General features: G+C 36.8%; 1 protein-coding gene across 1 annotated transcript in view; it reads right to left on the bottom strand.

Moving 5' to 3' along the window:
* The window catches only part of TASOR2 (transcription activation suppressor family member 2), a 70,872-nt gene that overhangs the window by 35,633 nt on the left and 12,963 nt on the right, over positions 1 to 22,276 (bottom strand). Inside the window, exons 3-11 of the mRNA XM_082619800.1 lie at positions 11,944 to 12,089; positions 11,552 to 11,647; positions 10,383 to 10,455; positions 7,282 to 7,373; positions 5,921 to 6,058; positions 5,644 to 5,774; positions 5,543 to 5,562; positions 5,343 to 5,442; positions 3,172 to 3,272 (exon numbers count right to left, since the gene is read on the bottom strand). Of these exons, the coding sequence (XP_082475926.1) occupies positions 3,172 to 3,272; positions 5,343 to 5,442; positions 5,543 to 5,562; positions 5,644 to 5,774; positions 5,921 to 6,058; positions 7,282 to 7,373; positions 10,383 to 10,455; positions 11,552 to 11,647; positions 11,944 to 12,089 (897 nt within the window). The remainder of the gene's footprint in view (positions 1 to 3,171; positions 3,273 to 5,342; positions 5,443 to 5,542; positions 5,563 to 5,643; positions 5,775 to 5,920; positions 6,059 to 7,281; positions 7,374 to 10,382; positions 10,456 to 11,551; positions 11,648 to 11,943; positions 12,090 to 22,276) is intronic.

The raw sequence follows: 22,276 nt of genomic DNA on the forward strand, positions 1-22,276 counted from the left end.
GACAAGATCCAGCCCCACCCACCAGGACACAGGCACCAGTCACCTCCACCAGGAAGGCTACACAAGCCACTGAACCAACCTTACCCACTGGGGGCAGACACCAAAAACAAAGGGAACTATGAACGTGCAGCCTGCGAAAAGGAGATCCCAAACACAGTAAGTTAAGCACAATGGGAAAACAGAGAAATAAGTAGCAGATGAAGGAGCAAGGTAAAAAACCATCAGACCAAACGAAGAGGAAATAGGCAGTCTACCTGAAAGAGAATTCAGAGTAATGATAGGAAAGGTGATCCAAAATCTTGGAAATAGGATGGAGAAAATATAAGAAACGTTTAACAAGGACCTAGAAGAACTAAAGAGCAAACAAACAATGATGAACAACACAATAAATGAAATCAAAAATTTTCAGGAAGGAAGCAATAGCAGAATAACTGAGGCAGAAGAATGGATAAGTGACCTGGAAGATAAAATAGTGGAAGTAACTACCGCAGAGCAAAATAGAGAAAAAAGAATGAAAAGAACTGAGGACAGTCTCAGAGACTTCTGGGACAACATTAAAGGCACCAACGTTTGAATTATAAGGATCCCAGAAGAAGAAGAGAAAAAGAAAGGGTCTGAGAAAATATTTGAAGAGATTATAGTTGAAAACTTCCCTAACATGGGAAAAGAAATAGTCAGTCAAGTCCAGGAAGTGCAGAGAGTCCCATACAGGATAAATCCAAGGAGAAACACGCCAAGACACATATTAATCAAACTATCAAAAATTAAATACAAAGAAAAAATCCTAAAAGCAGCAAGCGAAAAGCAACAAATAACATACAAGGGAATTCCCATAAGGTTAACAGCTGATCTTTCAGCAGAAACTCTGCAAGCCAGAAGGGAGTGGCAGGACATATTTAAAGTGATGAAAGGGAAAAACCTACAACCAAGATTACTCTACCAGCAAGGATCTCATTCAGGTTCGATGGAGAAATTAAAAGCTTTACAGACAAGCAAAAGCTAAGAGAATTCAGCACCACCAAACCAGCTTTACAACAAATACTAAAGGAACTTCTCGAGGCAGGAAACACAGGAGAAGGAAAAGACCTACAAAAACAAACCCAAAACAATTAAGAAAATGGTAATAGGAACATACATATTGATAATTACCTTCAATTGTAAATGGATTAAATGCTCCAACCAAAAGACATAGACTGGCTGAAGGGATACAAGAACAAGACCTGCATATATGCTGTCTACAAGAGACCCACTTCAGACCTAGGGACACATGCAGACTGAAAGTGAGGGGATGGAAAAAGATATTCCATGCAAATGGAAATTGAAAGAAAGCTGGAGTAGCAATTCTCATATCAGACAAAATAGACTTTAAAATAAAGACTATGACAAGAGACAAAGAAGAACACTACATAATGATCAAGGGATCACTCCAAGAAGATATAACAATTGGAAATATTATGCATCTGACATAGAAGCACCTCAATACACAAGTCAAATGCTAACAGCCATAAAAGGGGAAATCAACAGTAACACAATAATAGTGGGGGATTTTAACACTCCACTTTCACCAATAGACAAATCATCCAAGATGAAAATAAATAAGGAAACACAAGCTTTAAACGACACATTAAACAAGATGGACTTCACTGATATTTATAGGACATTCCATCCAAAAACAACAGAATACACTTTCTTCTCAAGTGCTCATGGAACATTCCCCAGGATACATCATATCTTGGGTCACAAATGAAGCCTTGGTAAATTTAAGAAAACTGAAATCGTATCCAGTATCTTTTCCGACCACAACTTTATGAGACTAGATATCAATTACAGGAAAAAAAAAAACTGTACAAAATATAAACACATGGAGGCTAAACAAGACGCTACTAAATAACTGAAGAAATCAAAGAGGAAATAAAAAAATACCTAGAGACAAATGACAATGAAAACATGACCCAAAACCTATGGGATGCAGCAAAAGTTCTAAGAGGGAAGTTTACAGCAATACAATCCTACTGCAAGAAACAAGACAAATCTCAAATAAACAACCTAACCTTACACCTAAAGCAATTAGAGAAGGAAGAAGAAAAAAAAAACCCCAAAGTTAGCAGATGGATAGAAATCATAAAGATCAGATCAGAAATAAATGAAAAAGAAATGAAGGAAACAATAGCAAAGATCAATCAAACTAAAAGCTGGTTCTTTGAGAAGATAAACAAAATTGTTAAACCATTACCCAGACTCATCAAGAAAAAAAGGGAGAAGACTCAAATCAACAGAATTACAAATGAAAAAGGAGAAGTAACAACTGACACTGCAGAAATACAAAGGATCATAAGAGACTACTGCAAGCAACTATATGCCAATAAAATGGACAACCTGGAAGAAATGGACAAGTTCTTAGAAAAGCACAACCTTCCGAGACTGAACCAGGAAGAAACAGAAAATATAAACAGACCAATCACAAGTACTGAAATTGAAACTGTGATTAAAATTCTTCCAACAAACAAAAGGCCAGGACCAGATGGCTTCACAGGCAAATTCTATCAAACATTTAGAGAAGGGCTAACACCCATCCTTCTCAAACTCTTCCAAAATATAGCAGAGGGAGGAACACTGCCAAACTCATTCTACGAGGCCACCATCGTCCGGATACCAAAACCAGACAAAGATGTCACAAAGAAGGAAAACTACAGGCCAATATCACTAATGAACATAGATGCAAAAATCCTCAACAAAACACTAGCAAACAGAATCCAAGAACACATTAAAAGGATCATACACCATGATCAAGTGGGGTTTATCCCAGGAATGCAAGGATTCTTCAATATACGCAAATTAATCAATGTGATACACCATATTAACAAATTGGAGGATAAAAACCATATGATAATCTCAATGGATGCAGAAAAAGCTTTTGAGAAAATTCAACACCCATTTATGATATAAACTCTCCAGAATGTAGGTAGAGAGGGAACCTCCCAGGAACTGAATCACAGAGCTACTCTACACCTTTCACAAAAGACCCTTCTAAGAATTACTTAAGGGAAAACAGAAGTAAGAGGGCGAGACAGAGAGTGCAGATGCATGCGTGCATATGTGTATGAAAGAGAGGGTGGAAAATAACTGGAACAAAGCTCAGGACATGCAGTGTACCATGACAGCTGAACAGACCTTTGTGCTCCATGTAATTCTGTTTTCTAAAAGCAGCTTCTGGTAGTCTGTTTTTCAAAGACGACACTTTCATTACATACTTAAAATCTAGTTCATGTGGTCTAAAAAACAAAATAACAATATCATGTAATGTAATAAACACTGAAACTACAGCTTCATAAGTTTTGATTTTCTAATATAAAGCAAACAAAAATATTATAACCACAAAAAATTCTTAAATCTATAAACACCAGGTCAAATAATGCACATATTCATAAATATTATAGATTTTTGAGTATGTGACCTCATAAACCATGGTCTGCAAATGTGTTCACATTTTCTGAATACATGCATTTCTGTTATAACCAAAATATCCAGACGTGTGGAAGAATTATGCATATTGGAATGAGAATCTTCTAGAAATTACACTACGTAAGAGTTGAAAACTTTTGATAATATCGGACTGCCGACCATGCAGTGCCACAGGATGAACAGCAGCCAGACTTGCATCATTTCCCCTGACTACCTTTTCCTTCTTTAAAACTCATCTTGGGGCTTCCCTGGTGGCGCAGTGATTGAGAGTCCACCTGCTGATGCAGGGGACGCGGGTTTGTGCCCCGGTCTGGGAAGATCTCACATGCCGCGGAGTGGCTGGGCCCGTGAGCCATGGCCGCTGAGCCTGCGCGTCCGGAGCCTGTGCTCCGCAACAGGAGAGGCCACGGCAGTGAGAGGCCCGCGTACCGCAAAACAAACAAACAAAACCTCATTTTGAAATACTTGTAGACTTACAGATGCCTCCTTTCCCCCCAAATACTTCTTAATGTGTACCCTTAAGAAAAACATTTCTTTATATAACCACAAAACAATTAGCAAAAATCAAGAAATTAACAATGATTCAGGACAATTTTTTAACCTGCAGACCTCATTCAAATGTTGCCAACTGTCTTACTAAGGTCCCTTGTAACAAAAGAAGGTACTTGTTTCTGGTTCAGGATCCAATCGAGGATGCCACATTGCATTTACGTATGTCTCTTTAGTCTCCTTCAGTCTGCAACAGTCTCTTAGTCTTTCTTTATCTTCAGTGACCTTGATATTTTTGAATAATATAGACCATTTATTTTGCAGAATGTCCCTCAATCTGGGCATGTCTAACATTTCTTCCTGATTAGACTGGCAGGAGCACCACAGACTGATATCGTGTTATTCTCTGTGCATCATATCAGGAAGCACATGATGTTTATTCCTCTCCTGGTGACATTAACTTAACCACTTAGTTAAGATGGTATCTGCAGCTTCTTCCATTGTAAAGTCTTTATTTTTTCCTTTGCGAGATATGTAAATACCATCAAACTTTCACCTACTATATCAAGCCTCCATTGATTATTATGATGTTGCCAAAATGTGATTTCCAAATTCCATCACTCTTTCTATACCTATTAGTTGCACTCTATAGTGAGAAAGAACTTTCCCTTCTCTCCCATTTACTTATTCACAGAATCCTTAATTTATTCTATGGGCTACAAATTCCCTCTCTCTTCTTAAAAAAGGCCAGTAGAAAGTAAATGATTTCTAATAGCACACCAGCTTTCATTTTCTTTTTCAATTAAAGCATGCCTAACTTTTAACAGTTTTGGGTGCAAACTAAGAATAGATTAAACAAAAAGGTATCACAAAATGCCCTTCACAGTTCTCTCTGCAGAAGCAATACTGTAATTCGTCATAATGCAAATACATGTAAAAGCTACTCTAATACTAGTCTAGGAAAATCATGTGAAAATTAAAAAACTAGATACTGCAAATCTTATAAAGACTCTAATACAATTCACTGGCTAGGATCTGTTGCATCTGTTATCTAGGCAAGTCCAATTTGTTTCTTGGGGAAAGTCAAACTTCTAGCATCAAATAAATTAATTTAGCCTGAGAGATCATTTTCCCATAAATGGATTAAGATACTAAAATCGAAAAAGTGATTTGTCAAAGATTATAAAACTAACTTATTTCAAGGCAACGGTCAGATTTAGATCTGAATTTAGGTCTCCTGTGTCATGGCCCTGTGCTCTATACATCTCCCCAAGAGTAATCTAAAACCAAGTACAGTTGCTGTATTTCACACCAGTGCCAACAAGCAAGACCTCAAAATGACAATCAAAAAAGTATACAAGCATCAGTAAAGGCACTCATTCAATACTTACAGTTGTTTTGGAACCACTGTACCGTAAGAGGACCAAAGAGTTATATCACACATCAGACAGCCTTGGATAATTAATTTCCCTTTCCATGGAGAGATGAGAACTGTAAGAAATGAGGGTAAGAAAGAAACTGATTATTTTATTTATGAACAAAACATTTACTTAAAGAAACAGCTAAAAGAACCAATAAAATAATTTCTTACCATTTTCTTTGAGTTCAAATCTAGGGGGAAAAAAAGAAGAATATTTTATAAGAGCAAAGGAAAGGAATCCAGTAAAACAAAGTATGCACATAATTACTTACATGCTTTTACGATTATGAGCTGGTGCTGCCATCTTTTTAGGTTCCCTGTACTGAAAAGCTACAATCACATAAGGACATATCTGTCTGGGTCGCTCAATAACAGTGCTGCCTGAGAGTTCATAGAGGTAATACTGAAAGAAGCAAAATAAGTATTATCAGGGTAATACTACAGAATTCCACGTGCGTCAAGTTTATTTCAACCCTACCCAACCCTAAAATTTAACTCATTAGATTTAGAAATGTACATTAGAAATGATTTATTCCCAGGTGACTATACCTGACTCAGTTCAAAGGTGCGAAAATGACTTGTCTTGTGAGAAACCTTGTTAGTATTTACAGCCACGTGGCAATCATAGCCAGAAGATGGGCTGGTATAGTTAGTTGTATAATTCTCAGACACAAACTTGACTTTTCCCTAGAATGAAAATATTAAGACTAATCAAATGTTTTCAAATAGCAATAATCTTACTCTAGGATTTATTTAAAAGTAGCCTGATAAGGAGCATATACACATGTTCGCTATTAAGGTCCCGCCTCTTCATCAATAGGACCACCAAAGGCAATGCTAAGAAGACAAATAACATAAATGGTACTTCAGTGAGCAATCGAAACCTGTATCCTCTCCCCATCAAACAGCTTATGATGTTGGGCAGGGCTGGCTTCTAAGCAGTAAAGTAAGGAAGACTGAGAGCATATAGGCAAAAACTAAACAGCAGTATCCACCAGACAGGGTGGGATACGGGGGCACGAAACCAATGGTGGGGCACAATCTGACATAAGCAAAAAATGTTTGTTATCTGAGCTGACAGGCACGTTGTCTGCGGCAGAGCTACAGCACTTATCACAGAGCAGGAGAGGGAAGAGTAAGGGAGGGAAGCAGTGACTATGAGCCAATGCAATGCTACTTTCCCTCCAGTTCTTGGGGACAAATTTTGGAATATGAAGAGTTCACACTCTTAAAAAAATCAGTAGTGATAGGCTTATAACCAAAGAACTTAAGACAGTAGGAAAGCTAAAACAAAAGTAAAAACAAAACAAGACCACAGAATATGTCCTCAAAAAGCCCCCCAACCTCTAAAATCAGAGTTTTCGTACTATTTGAGTGAAAATTCTAATTGGGTGATTCATTTATACTGGACTATTTAAGGGCATTAAAAAATTTCTGAGATCATCAGTTGCAGGTGCCCCATGAAACTGTGAACAAGGTCTCAATGTTTTAGAGATTAAAAAAATATATAAAGGCTTCTCATTTTGACAATTTAAATCAATGAATGTTGCTTTCTAAATTCATCTCTTATAACTGAAATCACATTGCTTTATAAGCAGCTACTTGTTTTCTGTTATTTACTATTTAAAAAGTGGCATTGTGGGACAGGGTAAGAGGAAAGCTTTTCACTGAATACCTGTTGTATTATTTTGAAGCTTTTTTTAAAAAACATATTCATAGATCATCTATTAAATGAATTTAAAAAAAGCTTTGTCCTTAAAGGAAAGCAAAAAGCAGTTTTTTTTCTGACTTTACATAGCTGTCTTTGGCAAGGACTATGTGTAGCAAATGATCTGCAAAGAACATTATCACAGACTGATAATCTTTCATTTTTAAAAGAAAAATTACATAGAAGCATATTTAGTCTTTACCTTAATTAGATTAAAAATTACAACATAACCAGACTTCCCATGATACCAAGGTCTTGCATGAAGATAGTCTGAGTATTTGGAAATGTATACACCTATAAAAGTATAAAAACAGATTAATTTACACTTTAAAAAGATTATTTACACATGGGTTACCTTTAACTGAACAAGACAACACAAAAGACAAATAAATGCTAACATTAAAAAACTATTTTGAAACTGCTTACCTTTTAAAAAGTATTTGAGATATTCTAAAGGTATGGAAACATTAGACCTAAGATACAATATATCTGTTCGACAACCAAGTTTCTATTTGGGTACGGTAAGTGAAAAGGGATGAGTATCACATTGTTGGAAAAGTTTTCGTGAGTCTGTTTTTCCTCCATGCAATCATTCAGTAAAAAGGCCTATAGTAATCCGATTCTCAAGTTATTTTTTGCAGAAAATCTCAGTAAGCACTCATATTTAAGAATGTGTGCTGAGGTCTACTACACTGCAGCTGTGTGCCAGGCACACAGATGCAAAGGGAAATACAATGAGGTCCTGCCTTCAAGCAGCTTATTGTACTTGGCTGTGAATTCCAGGGAGGCGGGGGTTATATTTGTTTTGTTCACCACTGTAGCCACATAACAGCCCACTGCAGCTTAACAGAGAGAAGTGAGTCTCAAGAGGGGAGGGACTCCTTTAAGTTACGACAGGAGAGGAGGATCCCCACACGGCAGCAGCAGTGAGAATAAGGAGGAAAGGACACATTTCAGAGATATTCCTGAAGTATCTCTTTTGAAATATAAAAGACAATGGTGAGGACATGGATAGAGCAGACAGAGCAATAAACTTGTGGCCAGAAGATTGGGTTCCAGTTCCAGGTTTTTCACTTTCTGCTAATAATAACCATGTGGCTGAGGAGTATGTCACTTAAGCAGACGGGGTGGGCATGAGTCACAGATACATAAATCACAGGGTTCTCAGGAAGACTTAAAAAGATCCATAAACTTTTAAAACTATAATACACTACAGTAATGTAAAGGATTACTTTCATACACAGAACTATCCATTTCTATTTGAGCCCAAAACTATAGAACACACACAGGCAGTAGTGCTATTTTATTATTACCACCAGTACCTGTGATGAAGAAGATTGTGTATTTATAGGAGCAATCCAGCCTCTATCTACTCCACCATCCTACTGAAGCCAGCCTCTCAAACATCAACAATAAACTCATGTGATTTCAGTAAAGCGGAAAAATGGCCTTAATTTTTAGAGATGTAAGCTGAGGTGTTCGCTTGTAATTCACTTTCACAATTTTCAGAAAAAAAAATTTTTTTAAACAAATGAAGAGAATAATGCAAAACATCTGTTAAACGTAGGTGATAGGTATATTATACTATGCTCTCTACTTTTTCTATGTTAGCATTTTTCATAATGAAAAGAAGGGGGGGTTAAAAAGAGTAGGGGAGAAGAAAAAAAGGTTTTAGGTAAACTGTTATTGGGGTTATGAACTTATCCCCTTTCATGTCCTTTAGAAGAGCTGAACAGAAGTTTAAAAAAACATTTGTTTTACACAGAGTTACCATATGAGCCAGCAATTCCACTCCTAGGTATAAACCCAACAGAAATGAAAAAACATGTCCACATGAAGACCTGTACAAGAATGTACATAGTAGCATTTTTTATAATAGCCAAAAAGTAGAAACAACCAAATGTCCATCAAGTGCTGAATGGATACAGAAAATGTGGTACAGTGGAATATTATTCAGTCAAAAAAGGAATGAAGTACATGCTACAATACAACGTGGATGAATCTCAGAAACACTAAGCTAAGTAAAAAAGGTAGTCACAAAAGGTCATATATGATTCCATCTACATGGAATGTCTGGAATAGGCCAATCCATAGGGGCAAAAAGTAGAGTACTGGTTGCTTAGGCTGGTGGGAGTGGGGAGTGACTGATGAAAATGGTGTAAAATTGTTTGTGCTGATGGGTGCATATTCATGTTAGTGAATATGCTATAAAAAAACAGGTGAAATGAATGGTATGTGAATGTTATCTCAATAAAGCTGTTATTTAAAAGAAATGGTCAGCAGGAATGCAGCCATGAAGCCCAATAATCCTTCTCAGTGCTGATCTCCAACTTCTGTAGCATCTGACCCTGATAACACCCCTCCTTACAGCCTTCTGTTCTCTGTGAAACTCCACCTCCTGGTTCTTCATGTCCTGGACTGCTCTCAACTCCCTCTTCCTAGCCTTGCCCCATGGCCCCATCCCTTGCTCCCATAACCACCTGAAAGTTGTTCTTTGCCATCTTTGCTGCCCCATGTAACAATGTTTTTGGCTTCAACTAACACCCACCCGCTGCCACCTTGAACCCCAACCTCCAGTTCTAATCCCTTTTCCAACTATTTTTACCACCAGCAGGACAGCTTTCAGAAACACTTATGACCACCTCATTATTTCTCAAATTTAGCTCACTGAAGCAGTAGTGTTCATTTAGGTGTAAGCTCTGAGCTAAGCACTTGACACAGTCTCATGTAATCCTCACAGTAAATCTAGATGATAGTTTTATCTATTTTACAGATGAGGAAAGTGAAGCTTAAAGAAATTAGTGCTAATCCACATTCTTGACAATAAGATTACCTTTCTCTTTTCACTCAACAGCTTCCCTACAATTTCCTCTCCTCCGTGTCTCTTTTCTACTGACAATATCAATGCAGTGTAAGTTGAAAACCTTACATCTGACTACTTCCTTTCTGTTACTCCTCACATTCCACAGTTGCCAAGGTGCGTCAGTTCCATCTATTCTGTGTTCCTACTGCCATTAAGATCATTCAGAAGAAATCCTCATTAGCCCCAGATGACTGCACTAAACTCTTGGCACTGAAAGATACCTTCAGTACCTTTTCTAGTCCAACCATCCTTTTAAAAAAGATAACTCCTATTAGAAAACCTTAAGTCTTAGACTCAAAGCTCATTTATATGTTTCAAGGGCTGCTTCCAAAGATGACTATTTATCATCAATGAAATGATCATTTAACATAGGTATCTTATGTAACTAACTAAACCCCACTTCACCTTGTAAAAGAGATTCCTTTTCCTTACAGACGTACCTTTCCCTGGGTCACCCAGAGTGGTGATAGCACTGCTGCCAACACAGAGTCCACGCTGACATACCAACTTTGCCTTAAACAAAAGATTGTACTTTGCTTATCATATCGTTCTTGGGAGGGTCAATGAAATAACTCTACAATCTATATACAAACTTTCAAAATACAGAATCTGTACATTGTATGCATTCATGGCACAAAGTAAGCTTATGTAAGGCAATTGTGTTTTAGTTAATATTAACAGTTCAAACTTTTTCATGAAATTTTATTATTTCTGTTAACAAAAGTGTCACCAGCAATACCAAATTAAACAAGCTCACAGATAAGTCCTCTCTTGAAGACTTCTTTTTCAATTACAGCTTGGGAATCACTAAATTTGAAAATGTCTTATCCCCAAATGCCTTTTTTTTTTTTTTTTAGTATGAATCCATAACATATCTTATTTGGAAGTTAAATAAACTCTCTAGTATTACTATATAATCCATAAGTTATATGCTAATGTTAATTATTCTTTAGCAAATCTATCCCTGTTCTTTAAAAATCATGACCCCAACCGAAATACTACCTTTGAATTACTTTAAGTTGGATTATAGATCTCTAGCATTGCTGAACTGTATCTAGAAGCCACACACATCTCTGGAGACATACCTGCACACAGTAGTTTCCTTCTCCACAATTTAGGTACAACCAACAATATGGATGTTCAGTTTTCAAAATAAGGCGTGAAACAATTTCAAGTAACTAGAATGCTGAACGTGTTCATCTTGTCCCCAAAACCATCTAATTTAAACTTGAAAAACCTCCACAAGAAACAGAAAATATCTATCTAAACAATGATCGAGAACAGAAAATATCCATTCACGCCATTAAAAGTCATTATTAATACTTAAGAAATCTGTATTAATCAAAATCTGTATTAATCAAAACCACGAGCTTGCAAATGTATTCAAGATAAAACTAAAGAAAACCTATGAAAAGTTGTAGAAATCAAATCTCTTTCATGACAAACTTTCACTGTCATTTACATTGCCACCAAACTAACAAAAAAGACCGATGAACTGGTAGTCTTACAAACTTTATAGACCTAAAATACCAATATTTAACTTTAATGATATAATGAATTTTGTACATTAACATCACAAAATTACTTTTCTATGACCGAATTCCCTTACCTGATTTTCAGTTTCAAACAGAAGAAACCCGTAAGTTTCTTGAAGTTCTTCGTGAGTATAGTTACTTGCTTTTTTTTCTTGGTAAAAAGTTTTGTACTGTATAAGGAGAGAATAATCAAATGTTATAAACATGTTATTTTGCCTTGAAAATTCATTTTAAAAAATGCATCATCTGAATTCCTCCTGCTAAAAGACTAATGAAATTTATTATTTTTCTATTCCCTAGAATATATTATAATTACCTTTCAAGTGACTATTTCTAAGGATCTTTTATCTCAGCTGAAATGTGATAGCTAAAAAGAACTAGGCTTATATATCAGAAATAATGGGTCTATTTCTTTAAAACTAAAATAAAACGAACACACAGACACAGTGTGTACCAAGCACCTCACCTCATTTAAGAAAATGTCATTTTTCACCAAAGTCACTTGACTGTACTGAAAACCATGCTCAGATGCAGAGTCCAAGTAAGAAGTATGGAGAATTGAAACTGCCCTCTGGAAGAGAGAGTCTGAACTCAAGGACACTGTCTCAAAAACTGTAAAACACAAACAAAAATAATGCAACTGTTTAAGATAACCAAAGGATGGGGAAAAGTGGCACACTAAATATCACTGAATACTGACACAGGAAATAGATCATCTATGATAATAGGAAATAATCATCTATTTCCTTCCTGTATAATTAAGACATTTACAATGTGGCTTGGCTACCATTTCTGGACTATCTTAAAAGATCTCACATGTGAAAATAACCTAAATGGATTATAACTGAGGGTGAATTACTTTTAATGCAAGAATAAATCCCTTTTGGTTTAAAGCTGGGTGCTGTAACCACACTGGGTAAAAAGCACATGCAACTGTAGTGTCAAGTTGGTGGTCAGCTACTGCTTAGACCAATGCTTCTCATTCTTAAATTTTTTTAAACCTAAGCCACATTTTGATAAACTTACCCTTCCTGTCTTCTCACCAAATCCCCAAGGAAATCTGTTAGGTTCCTTGGAAGGGGCCTACTACTGCACACTCAGCAAACACATTAGAAACCATGTTTCTTTGGGGCTTCCTCACCAGCCTGTACATGTCTAGTAAAATTTACTTCTTATGGGCTGTATTATAAAATCATCATTTTACAAAAATAAAACTTTATTACTTTTTTTGAAAGTGCTTTTTTCAAACCACACCCATGTGCTATCCCACAGATGCTGGTATACCCCTCCACTGAGAGGCATGTTTCCTAATTGAGAACTACTGGCTCTATCCAGTAATTCTCTTGATTGAGCCCTTGTGGTCTTGATTTCACGAGTCCTCACTTAGCAAAAACTGAGCCTAACGAGTTCTCATAACATTTAACTATTTGATTTGTTTACTCCTTTCTATTTACATCCTCTCTATTCTCTTTAACGAGGTTGGGGGGAGGATACACACTGATTATTTGTAAATAATAGAGAGAATAATTTATGTAACACTGGAAGTTTGGGCCTTACAGTATAAATAAGTACATTAATATGGCTCCCTACTTACACCAGGACTCTGCCAATTACACTAAAGTTCAAAAGTTAAAGAAAACATAAGCTTTTTAAATTAAAATTAATTTATGAACAACAGATTAAAAAACCCTAGACTATTACAGAAATCAAAACAAACATTTCAGTAAAATTAATTTGGACTAAACTGTCTGAATGCTTCAATTCCCAAGGTAATTTAAAAATGATTTTGATAACAATACTTCCTAGTATCAAAAATAAAAGATTATAAATAGCAAGGAAAGAAAGAAAAGAGGATGAAATACTTAAGAATATTCTGAAGTTGGCACATCTGATCTATATCGATTCTATCTTACTTTTATTTTTCCTCAGTTTCACCTTCTCTCTTTCAGCATCAGTATACCAGTGCTGTGAAAAATATGGATATTCTAAAGAGATTCAAATAGCAGAACACCAGTGATAACAATTAAAAAATTATGGCTTTCTTTAGCTACTTACTCAAAACAAACTGGGAAGCCTATGCACTGCAAATTCCTTTTACAAATAATCTGTACTGCTAGCTCAAATGCAAATCAGGATTCCTTTAAAAATTATAATTTTGGAAACCTAGTATTTAATTTTTTTAAAAGGCAATATAATATTTTAAAAATCTAATTACACTATGAGGCTCCATATTTGTGAAAGATGTTGCTTACAAGTGAAAGAAATAAAAGTTGTCATAGCTTTGGAAATGACCAATCTATGATGATCAACTTCCCTAAATTCTGCAAGATGTTAATAGATTTTAAGTTTCAGAAGTACTGAATACTACATATATCCCCAATTTTGAGCATCAACGCACAATAATAAACTGAAAACTGTGAGAAATAATGCAATTTAAAAAACCCTATCTAGTACAATGTGGGGAGTACTGCTCCCAATAAAGCTAGGACTAGTGGTAATGATTTAAAATAAACAAGGAGGAACAAGTCAGAAATGACTTATTTTGTACTTTTATACTGTAATTTCTAAAACTATTTATTTATGGTTAAAAATGCTTCCTTTTTATGTCAGCACTCTCCAAATAGCCATATGTTAGAAAAGTAATAATTTTACAGTTGGCAGAAGGAAAAGCATATCAAAAGAGAAGTTAATGGAAAACCACAGTAAATCCTGAATCTTTCATGACTTCATAATAAATGACCTCAATTATACTCTCAAGAAAGCACAAGTTTCCTGCTCTATAATTAAGGAGATAATGAGAATTTTATTGAGAAATCATTTGACATTGTCTCTTCCCACACAATGCGCTTTCATTTAACCACCTAAAACAAGTGTACAAAACGAGGAGCACTAAATAAATGGATAGTTTCATTTTTTGCTGAGCAATGCCCATGCTCTAGTTAAACATTCAAGATGATTAGAATATTAAGAGAGGGCTTCCCTGGTGGCGCAGTGGTTGAGAATCTGCCTGCCAATGCAGGGGACACGGGTTCGAGCCCTGGTCTGGGAAGATCCCACATGCCACGGAGCAACTAGGCCTGTGAGCCACAACTACTGAGCCTGCGCGTCTGGAGCCTGTGCTCCGCAACAAGAGAGGCCGCGATAGTGAGAGGCCTGCGCACCGCGATGAAGAGTGGCCCCCGCTTGCCACAACTAGACAAAAGCCCTCACACAGAAACGAAGACCCAACACAGCCAAAAATAAATAAATAATAATTTTTAAAAAAAGAATATTAAGAGAAAGAAGAGGGGGCTATTCCACAAAGAAATCTAAAGCAACATCTAAGAAGGTAACTTGAAAAGTACCTGTCTGTAAAGCATAAAGAGTGTCCCTTACGGTTTAAGTGACCAACAGAGAGCACATGGAAAAAATGGAAGTTCAATCAAAATGGCTCTGAAAACTGAGTTAATATTCTTTCCTGTAGCACCTGGCTTTGGGCACGTTTCTCTGCCATTTGTGGATTTGATCTTAAAAGTTAGGTCAAGCTTGGGCTTCCCTGGTGGCACAGTGGTTGAGAGTCTGCCTGCCAATGCAGGGGACACGGGTTCGTGCCCTGGTCCAGGAAGATCCCACATGCCGCGGAGTGGCTGGGCCCGTGAGCCATGGCCGCTGAGCCTGCACATCCGGAGCCTGTGCTCCGCAATGGGAGTGGCCACAACAGTGAGAGGCCCACGTACGGCAAAAAAAAAAAAAAAATTTAGGTCAAGCTTGACACAACAAGTTGGATTCTGCTCAAAGTGTCCTGCATCAATCTCCCCCATCTCAAAATCCATGACAGGGATACTGAGTGTCTGATTTCAGGACACTTCTTTCTCTCTTTTTAACTTCTAATGAGAGATAAGAAAATTATAAACCAGTTTCTGATGCTATACCACAGGTATCTATTTTCCATTCTATAAGCATCTGGTCTGAAAGCAAATAATGAAATGAACAAACGTCAACAACTTAGGTGTCACAGTAATCTAACAGAATCTAGCCACTTCGACATCTCCCCCAGACTTACATGACCACATCTTCTGTTTGTGAATTAAGCAATAGCACTTATCAAAGACAGAAACACTCAGAACCCAATAATATGTGCCATTAAAGGCCCTTATTACTAGAATGCAACCTACACCTTTTAATACTCTCCATGCCTATATACTTTATCTCCTCTAAGTAGGTCATTTGATAGTTGTTGAAGGAACAGCCCATTCTTTAATCACCTAATCCTAAAATGTATTACCCTTACCTTTAAGATATCAAAGGACTGCCAGTTTAAGATATATACAACTTTTTTAGAACACAATTTGGCAGAAGGTAACAAAAACTTAAATGGGCATACCAAATAACCATTCCATTTCTGGGAATCTATTCCCCAGAAATATGAGCATAAGTGCAGAGGTTGTATGTACAACGGTGTTCCATGCACCAACACCTATAACAGCAAAAACACTGGAGACAACCTAAATTGCCATCAACAGGGAAACACCCTGCAATTACTAAATAAAAACAAGGTAAATCCGTATATACTGACGTACAAAGATATCTATTGTATATTACTGAGTGAATAATATGTATTATATGTCATTTTGGTTAAAAAAAACCATAAAAAATTATGTGTTTGGAAGTATACAGAAAAAGATGTAGAAAGATGGGAAATCCAACCGTTAACAGTATTTACACCAATGGTGAGTGGGGAGTGGACAAAAAGGAGAACTTATACTTTTACCTTATATATATCACTACAATTTAGATTTTTCTTACATAAGCATGTATTACTTCTACTATTTAAAATATCTCAATTTAAAATCAAGTAAAATAAATCATAATTTCAAAGAAATACAAATAGAGCAGTGTGACAATTTCTCTTGAACACACACCTTTTCTGATGCAATTTGCAAACTTAATCACCTATCAATTTTGGACTAATAATTATAAGAAATTTGTAGCTACTGGAAGTTATAATTTTTTAAAAAGTCCTTTCATTTTACACGATCTAAATTAAAATCTAAAAAACTGTATTGTGCAACTTTGGATTCACTAGTAATAGCTTATAGCATTTAGTTTAATAACCCACTCTTCTCTGATATGAACCCTGTCTCGGTCTTCTCTAACAGGGAATGTAGCTGGGAGGGTGGTCTTAATTCATTTTCACCAAGTATACCCCCAGAATTCTTGACATAGTCCTGTTCTCTGCTAATGTCATAAATGCTAAAATGAAAAAAGAAAAAATTAAATCATAAAGTGAATAGTTCTATTTCGGGCATATCTACTATATAAATAAATGTTTACTGAGCATCTCGTTTGCATTAGGTGCAATTTTGTAATGTTTCCCTTCTTTGTCAAGTCTCCAGAGCTAAAGGCTAAATTTGCTGTATAAGAAGTAGTAACACACATAAATTGAAGTAGTTTTCCCCCAATTCTTTAATTTCTAAAGAAAATTTTCTTCACAGAGATAAACAGGAATCAATTTTGCCTCATTGAAAAAAAACTTTCAAAATGAACACATTATAGAACCACACCCATGTTGTACTGGTTGGAAATAATAAAATCAAATAGAACACAAATAAAACCTCTCCCCACCCCTAAATAAGTAATATTTGATTCACCCTTCATTAAACAAAACTATTAGTGATGACTATTATGTATCTAGTACTATGCTATACCCTGGATCTTATCAAGACAAACAAGAAAAAGTCTCTATGATGGAAGTGTCTGGGTGGCCTGGAGATCTTAGAATGTGCTCACAAAATACTACTAGAGTGAGTGTGTGACCTTTGGAAAGCAAGGGCTGTGTCTCCTGGTGACAGTGGTCTCAAAGAGGAAAGCAGAGCTGGAAGTAAAGACCCTCCCAAACCAGATTACACTTGCAACTTAGAAAAGGAGTAGCAACAAAGGCACCATACTTTGAAAAACAACCCTCAGCTTCAGGAGCAGAGGAGGGAGCCCTTAAGCCTGAAAACTGCTCTGTTGCATCCCTACACTGGGCTCAAACACAACTTCAGAGCTAGAATAAGATGAAGGCAGGGAGAGTGCATCCTTTCCTTTGTCCTTGGTGAGAAAGCTTTCCCAGAATTCTCTCTGCAGGCACCCCATTCTCACCTCATTGGCCAGAACTGAGTCACACGTTTATTCCTAAAACAATCACTAACCAAAGAGAGTGGAATTACCTTAATGAGCTTAGAGTAACTAACAGTCACACAGCCCCCCACTCTCACCCGCCGAAGCTGCTCCTGAAGCATGAGATCACCCCAAAACCTAGACAAAATTGTGGTTTGGGGGAAGGGAAGAAAAAGGGAGGTGATTACTGGGAAGGCAGTCAACAACATTATCACACTAAGGTCTCAACAAGTTAGTGGTAGGTCTGCACTAGAATCCTGGTCTCCTGACTCCCAATTTAATTCTCCCCTCTTGACATAATGAATGATATAATCAATATTGCTATTTTTTCTAAAGAACCTTAAATATATCCACAGTTCTACCTCAAATCCTTTTTGAAAAAAGGTGTACTATTATAAAACTATACATGCTATTTTTTGTAAAGTATACTGAATTTCTCAAATAATGAACTGCTTGCTGTTCCTCATGTGAATCATGTTTCCACCTCTGCATTTGCTATTTCTATTGCCCTGAAAATGTATACACTAGTGCCCTTTTTTGGCTTCCTTATCATTTGAATACTTACTTAGATTTCAAGTATCAGTGCCTCTCTGAAACCTTTCATGACATATCCCGTCTCAATGACACTGGCTCTTGGTATCATTGGGTACCCACTGTATCATGTTCCAGATTCTCCCACATATTTATAGTACTGATTTAGTTATAGATTTTTCTTCCTACCACTGGATTAGATGGAAAACTTTCTTAACTGGACCTTTATTTTCTAAATACTTTCTCACTCTTTTTGTCTAATTGTTGTGGCTATTCTATTTTTTAGGAGAGTTCTTCACCTTTATTATCTAATCCTTTCCTGCTTCCTGAATAATTTCTCTCCCTTTTCTAAAAATAGAATCTTTTCTTTTACGTAAGTTGTATTTTCTCTTTTCTCTTTAAAGATACTACAGTTTTCTTTTGTTGAAGTTTCTTCTGTTGCCAGCAGTAAATCTATTTCTACCAAGTTCCTTTATTTTCCTACTTGCTTATTCCTGCGTGGTCTCCTCTATGTTAGAGACTTCCAGCAAATGGTGATCCTTAGCTGTCTGCTTATGTTTACGTGTGAGGCACTTAAAGCTAACTGAAAATCTGGTGCATGGGCACTGCTTCCTGACCAGCAGCCCTCACTCTTGCAGGTGATCTGATCGTGAAGCAGCTGTTTAATCAAGTGAACTTGCAAAGTCCATATCTCTTAAATATTTTGTCATGGGTTGGTAAGTTTCCCCAGAAAAGAATCCTTTAACATCTTGTTTAGGGGAAGCATAAGCTTGACTATTAGTCCTGGGAACCACACAGAAAAAGACAGCTCTGGTTTCACTGTTCAGTATGTTGACTTTCACTTAATCCTTATTTTTACTTAGGTGCTTCACCCCTACCTCAGCTGTCTAGAGCCTGCCTAGTTCATGTCTCCTGAGTGTAAACCTTCAATCTTCTGTCAGGGTACAAGAAAGGTAGTTGTCTGGGTGCATGCAGTGAAGAGGATAGAGAGCATCAAAATTATAAAATCTATCACCCCTTCTATTTCTATTCCACCCATATTCCTGCCCTGAGAAGTACTTGGTACCTCTAAATCCTGAGCCTTTTCCAGATTCTGTGGAGGGAATCAGCTTGCTTCTCTTGTTGGCTTACCTCTCTTCAGCCTTCAGCATTCTCTAATCCACTAAATCGTTTAGTAATTGATCACCTTCTTTTGTAGTTTCCCAAATACTGATTTCATTTATTTTCTCCTTTCTCACTCTCTTGATCTTTGTGGATTTATGTCTTTACTCTTTTACTATAATCTTAGTGGAATTTCCAGAGGAGTGTACAACTGGATGTGTCACAGACATAACTGAAGTGTCTACTTAATGTAAGTCTTAATTTCTTCAATCAAAAAATGTGCAATATACCACCTACCATGGTAGCTACTATCACCATTATTTTTAACTTTTATAATTATGAAGACCTCATTTTATTTACTTATGTATTTACCACAGAACTAATTACATATCAAATCTTCAACAAATATTAATTTTAAAAGAACTAATTTTTAGTGTGTATTAACGCATTAACCATTTACTCAAATACATGAAAAGAACAGTCAAAGTAGATCTTCAATGATTTCTTTCAGAGTATTCATCATGGTTTATAATTACATAATCATAATTATTTCACTAATGTCTATTACCTAATAAATCAAGCCTTATGAGGACAGGAATCATGTCTGTTTTGTCTATTTGTGATTACCCAGCATCAGCCCAATGCCTGGCACACAGTGAATGTTCAGTAAATATGTATTTGATAATTAAATGAAAGAATAATACTTATGCAATTTAATCTGTTCCAAAACTCAGAAAAAGGAAGAGCTTCCCAATTTTTTTTATAAAGCAGTCAAATGCTAACACCAAAATCTGACAAAGAAAATACATAAGAAAGGAAACTATAGATCTAGCTAATGAATATTGATACTAAAATCCTAAAATATGTGTATTGGCAAAGAGAATCCATCAGGACACTAAAATAATAACAGAAGTCAATTAAGGTACATTTTAGGAATTATGAATTGGTTCAATAAATAGGAAATCCATAAATTTAACTAACCACATTAACAGGTCGAAGTTATCATGAGGGGCTGCTGGAATATGGGATGAGGTAGGAGAGCCACGTCAGACTGTCCAAAGGAAGTTACTATATACTTCTTTCCAAACAGATGACTTAGATAAGTTTTTGTTGCTGCACAGTATTTTTTTCATTTATGTAGTATTATTTTGGCCATACTTAATCTAAAAAACAAATTGATGCTCCCAAATAAAAGAAAGCTGTTCATTTAATGTAACACAGAAAAAAATCCTACCATTAAGTTGTTTAGGGGAAACAAAAGCTGATAACAAAGGAGAAGTATGTATATATATATATATATATACACAAAGTCTTAAGAACATATACTATGATTTAAACAATGGTCATCATCTGTATAATGCTTATCAATATCTGATGTTTTTCTTGTTTATTTGATTATGCTCCCACCACTAGATTATTAGCTTCATGAATACAGGAATTTATCCTTTTCCATGCTGTACCTCAGTGCCCAGAACAGTGCCTGGTACACAGTAAGGTTTCAATAAACATTCATGTATTGAATGAATCAATCCATATTCCAAATCACTTCACTTCTCTACTTAAACCCTTAGCGGCTTCTCTTTGCCCCCTGAATACAACACACACTCCCTGCCATGGCCCTCTGAAATCTGACCCCTGCCTGCCATGGCCCTGTGAAATCTGACCCCTGCTTGCTTCTTCCACCTCACCTGATCCTCCCTCCTCTGGCTTACTACTACGGTCCAGCTACCCTGGTCTTTCCATTCAAGCTCTTTGCTCTTTTCAGGCCTTTGCACTTGCTGTTATTTCTGACTGAAACGCTCGCTCTCTTGTTTTGCCCTTGGCTTAGCTTCCTCTCTTCTTTTAGTGAAATCTCAAGTTATTCCCTCAGATAAACCTCCTCTGATCACCCCACTTAAAGTAGGTATTTTTTTTTAATCACTCATTACAACATACAGCTATTTTGTCAGTTTACCTTTGGGTGTGTGTGTGTCCATCTTCCCCAGCAGAATGTAAGGTCCACAGAGGCAGATACTCTTTGTCTTGCTCACAAAGCCCTTCAGTACCCAGCAGAGTCCTAGCACCACAGTACTCAATGCTCTACCAAGTTATCTTCGGGTAGGTCAAGTACAGGTAATTTCTGTTTCATTTTTTTACAGCTTTACATATTATTTGAAATTTTACGTAAGCATAAATATAATCTGGGGAAGTAAAGCTATTTTCATTTTGGAAAAAAAAATCTCCCATGGCCCTAAGTAGAAGCAAGTTAGTTTTTAAAATGAACACAAAGTAAATGAATGGAAATAGCATTTCCCATAAGCCAAAACAGTAAGAAACCCATAAGATAAAGCTTCTCTATTAAAAAATAGAAAATACTACAGAATGAGAAATGTATGATTTTCATAACAATTTTTAAGTTCTTAAAAATTGAAAAATTTTTAAATTTCTTAAATTAAAAAAGTCTACCATGTACAAAAGCTTAAATGTTTTCTAATGTCAAGATAATCACCTACAGAAAGAATAAAAACCAAGATACCCTTGCTATTATTTGAAGTGCAAAAGTCCATTTGGAATCACTGCTTTACAATTCAAAAGATTTCCTAAAATACTCTAAGTCTACACACACAGAAGAGTTGTAAAGAGTGATGCCATCTCTCTGGCAGTTCGGCAAGGGTTTCCCCACTCTACGATCGCAGAATCCCATGAGTCAGGAGGCAAAGGCGCTCCGTAAACCCTTAAGTACACAGAACCATTTGTTCACCACCTACCTCGGCGGCCCCACCAAAGCTTCACTCCCTAAAGCCCCCTGAAGGTGGGACACCCAGTCCATCCCTTCTCCCAGTCTCCTCGTCACCCAGTTCTCTGGCAGGCAGCTCACCGGCCAGTGGGAGGCCCCAGATGCAGGTGTCTCCAGGAGCCCCTGGCTGGGTGGGGGTGAGGGCCGGCCCCTCCTCCTCACCTCTTGGTGCGTGGGGGAGGGGGCTGTCCCTCTGCCCAGCTGGCCCCTCCAGCCCCCTCCCGCCAGCGAAAGCCAGTGTGGCGGGGGC

This window comes from Mesoplodon mirus (assembly GCF_964341445.2).
Source record: "Mesoplodon mirus genome assembly, chromosome: 4".
NCBI lineage: Eukaryota > Metazoa > Chordata > Mammalia > Artiodactyla > Ziphiidae > Mesoplodon > Mesoplodon mirus.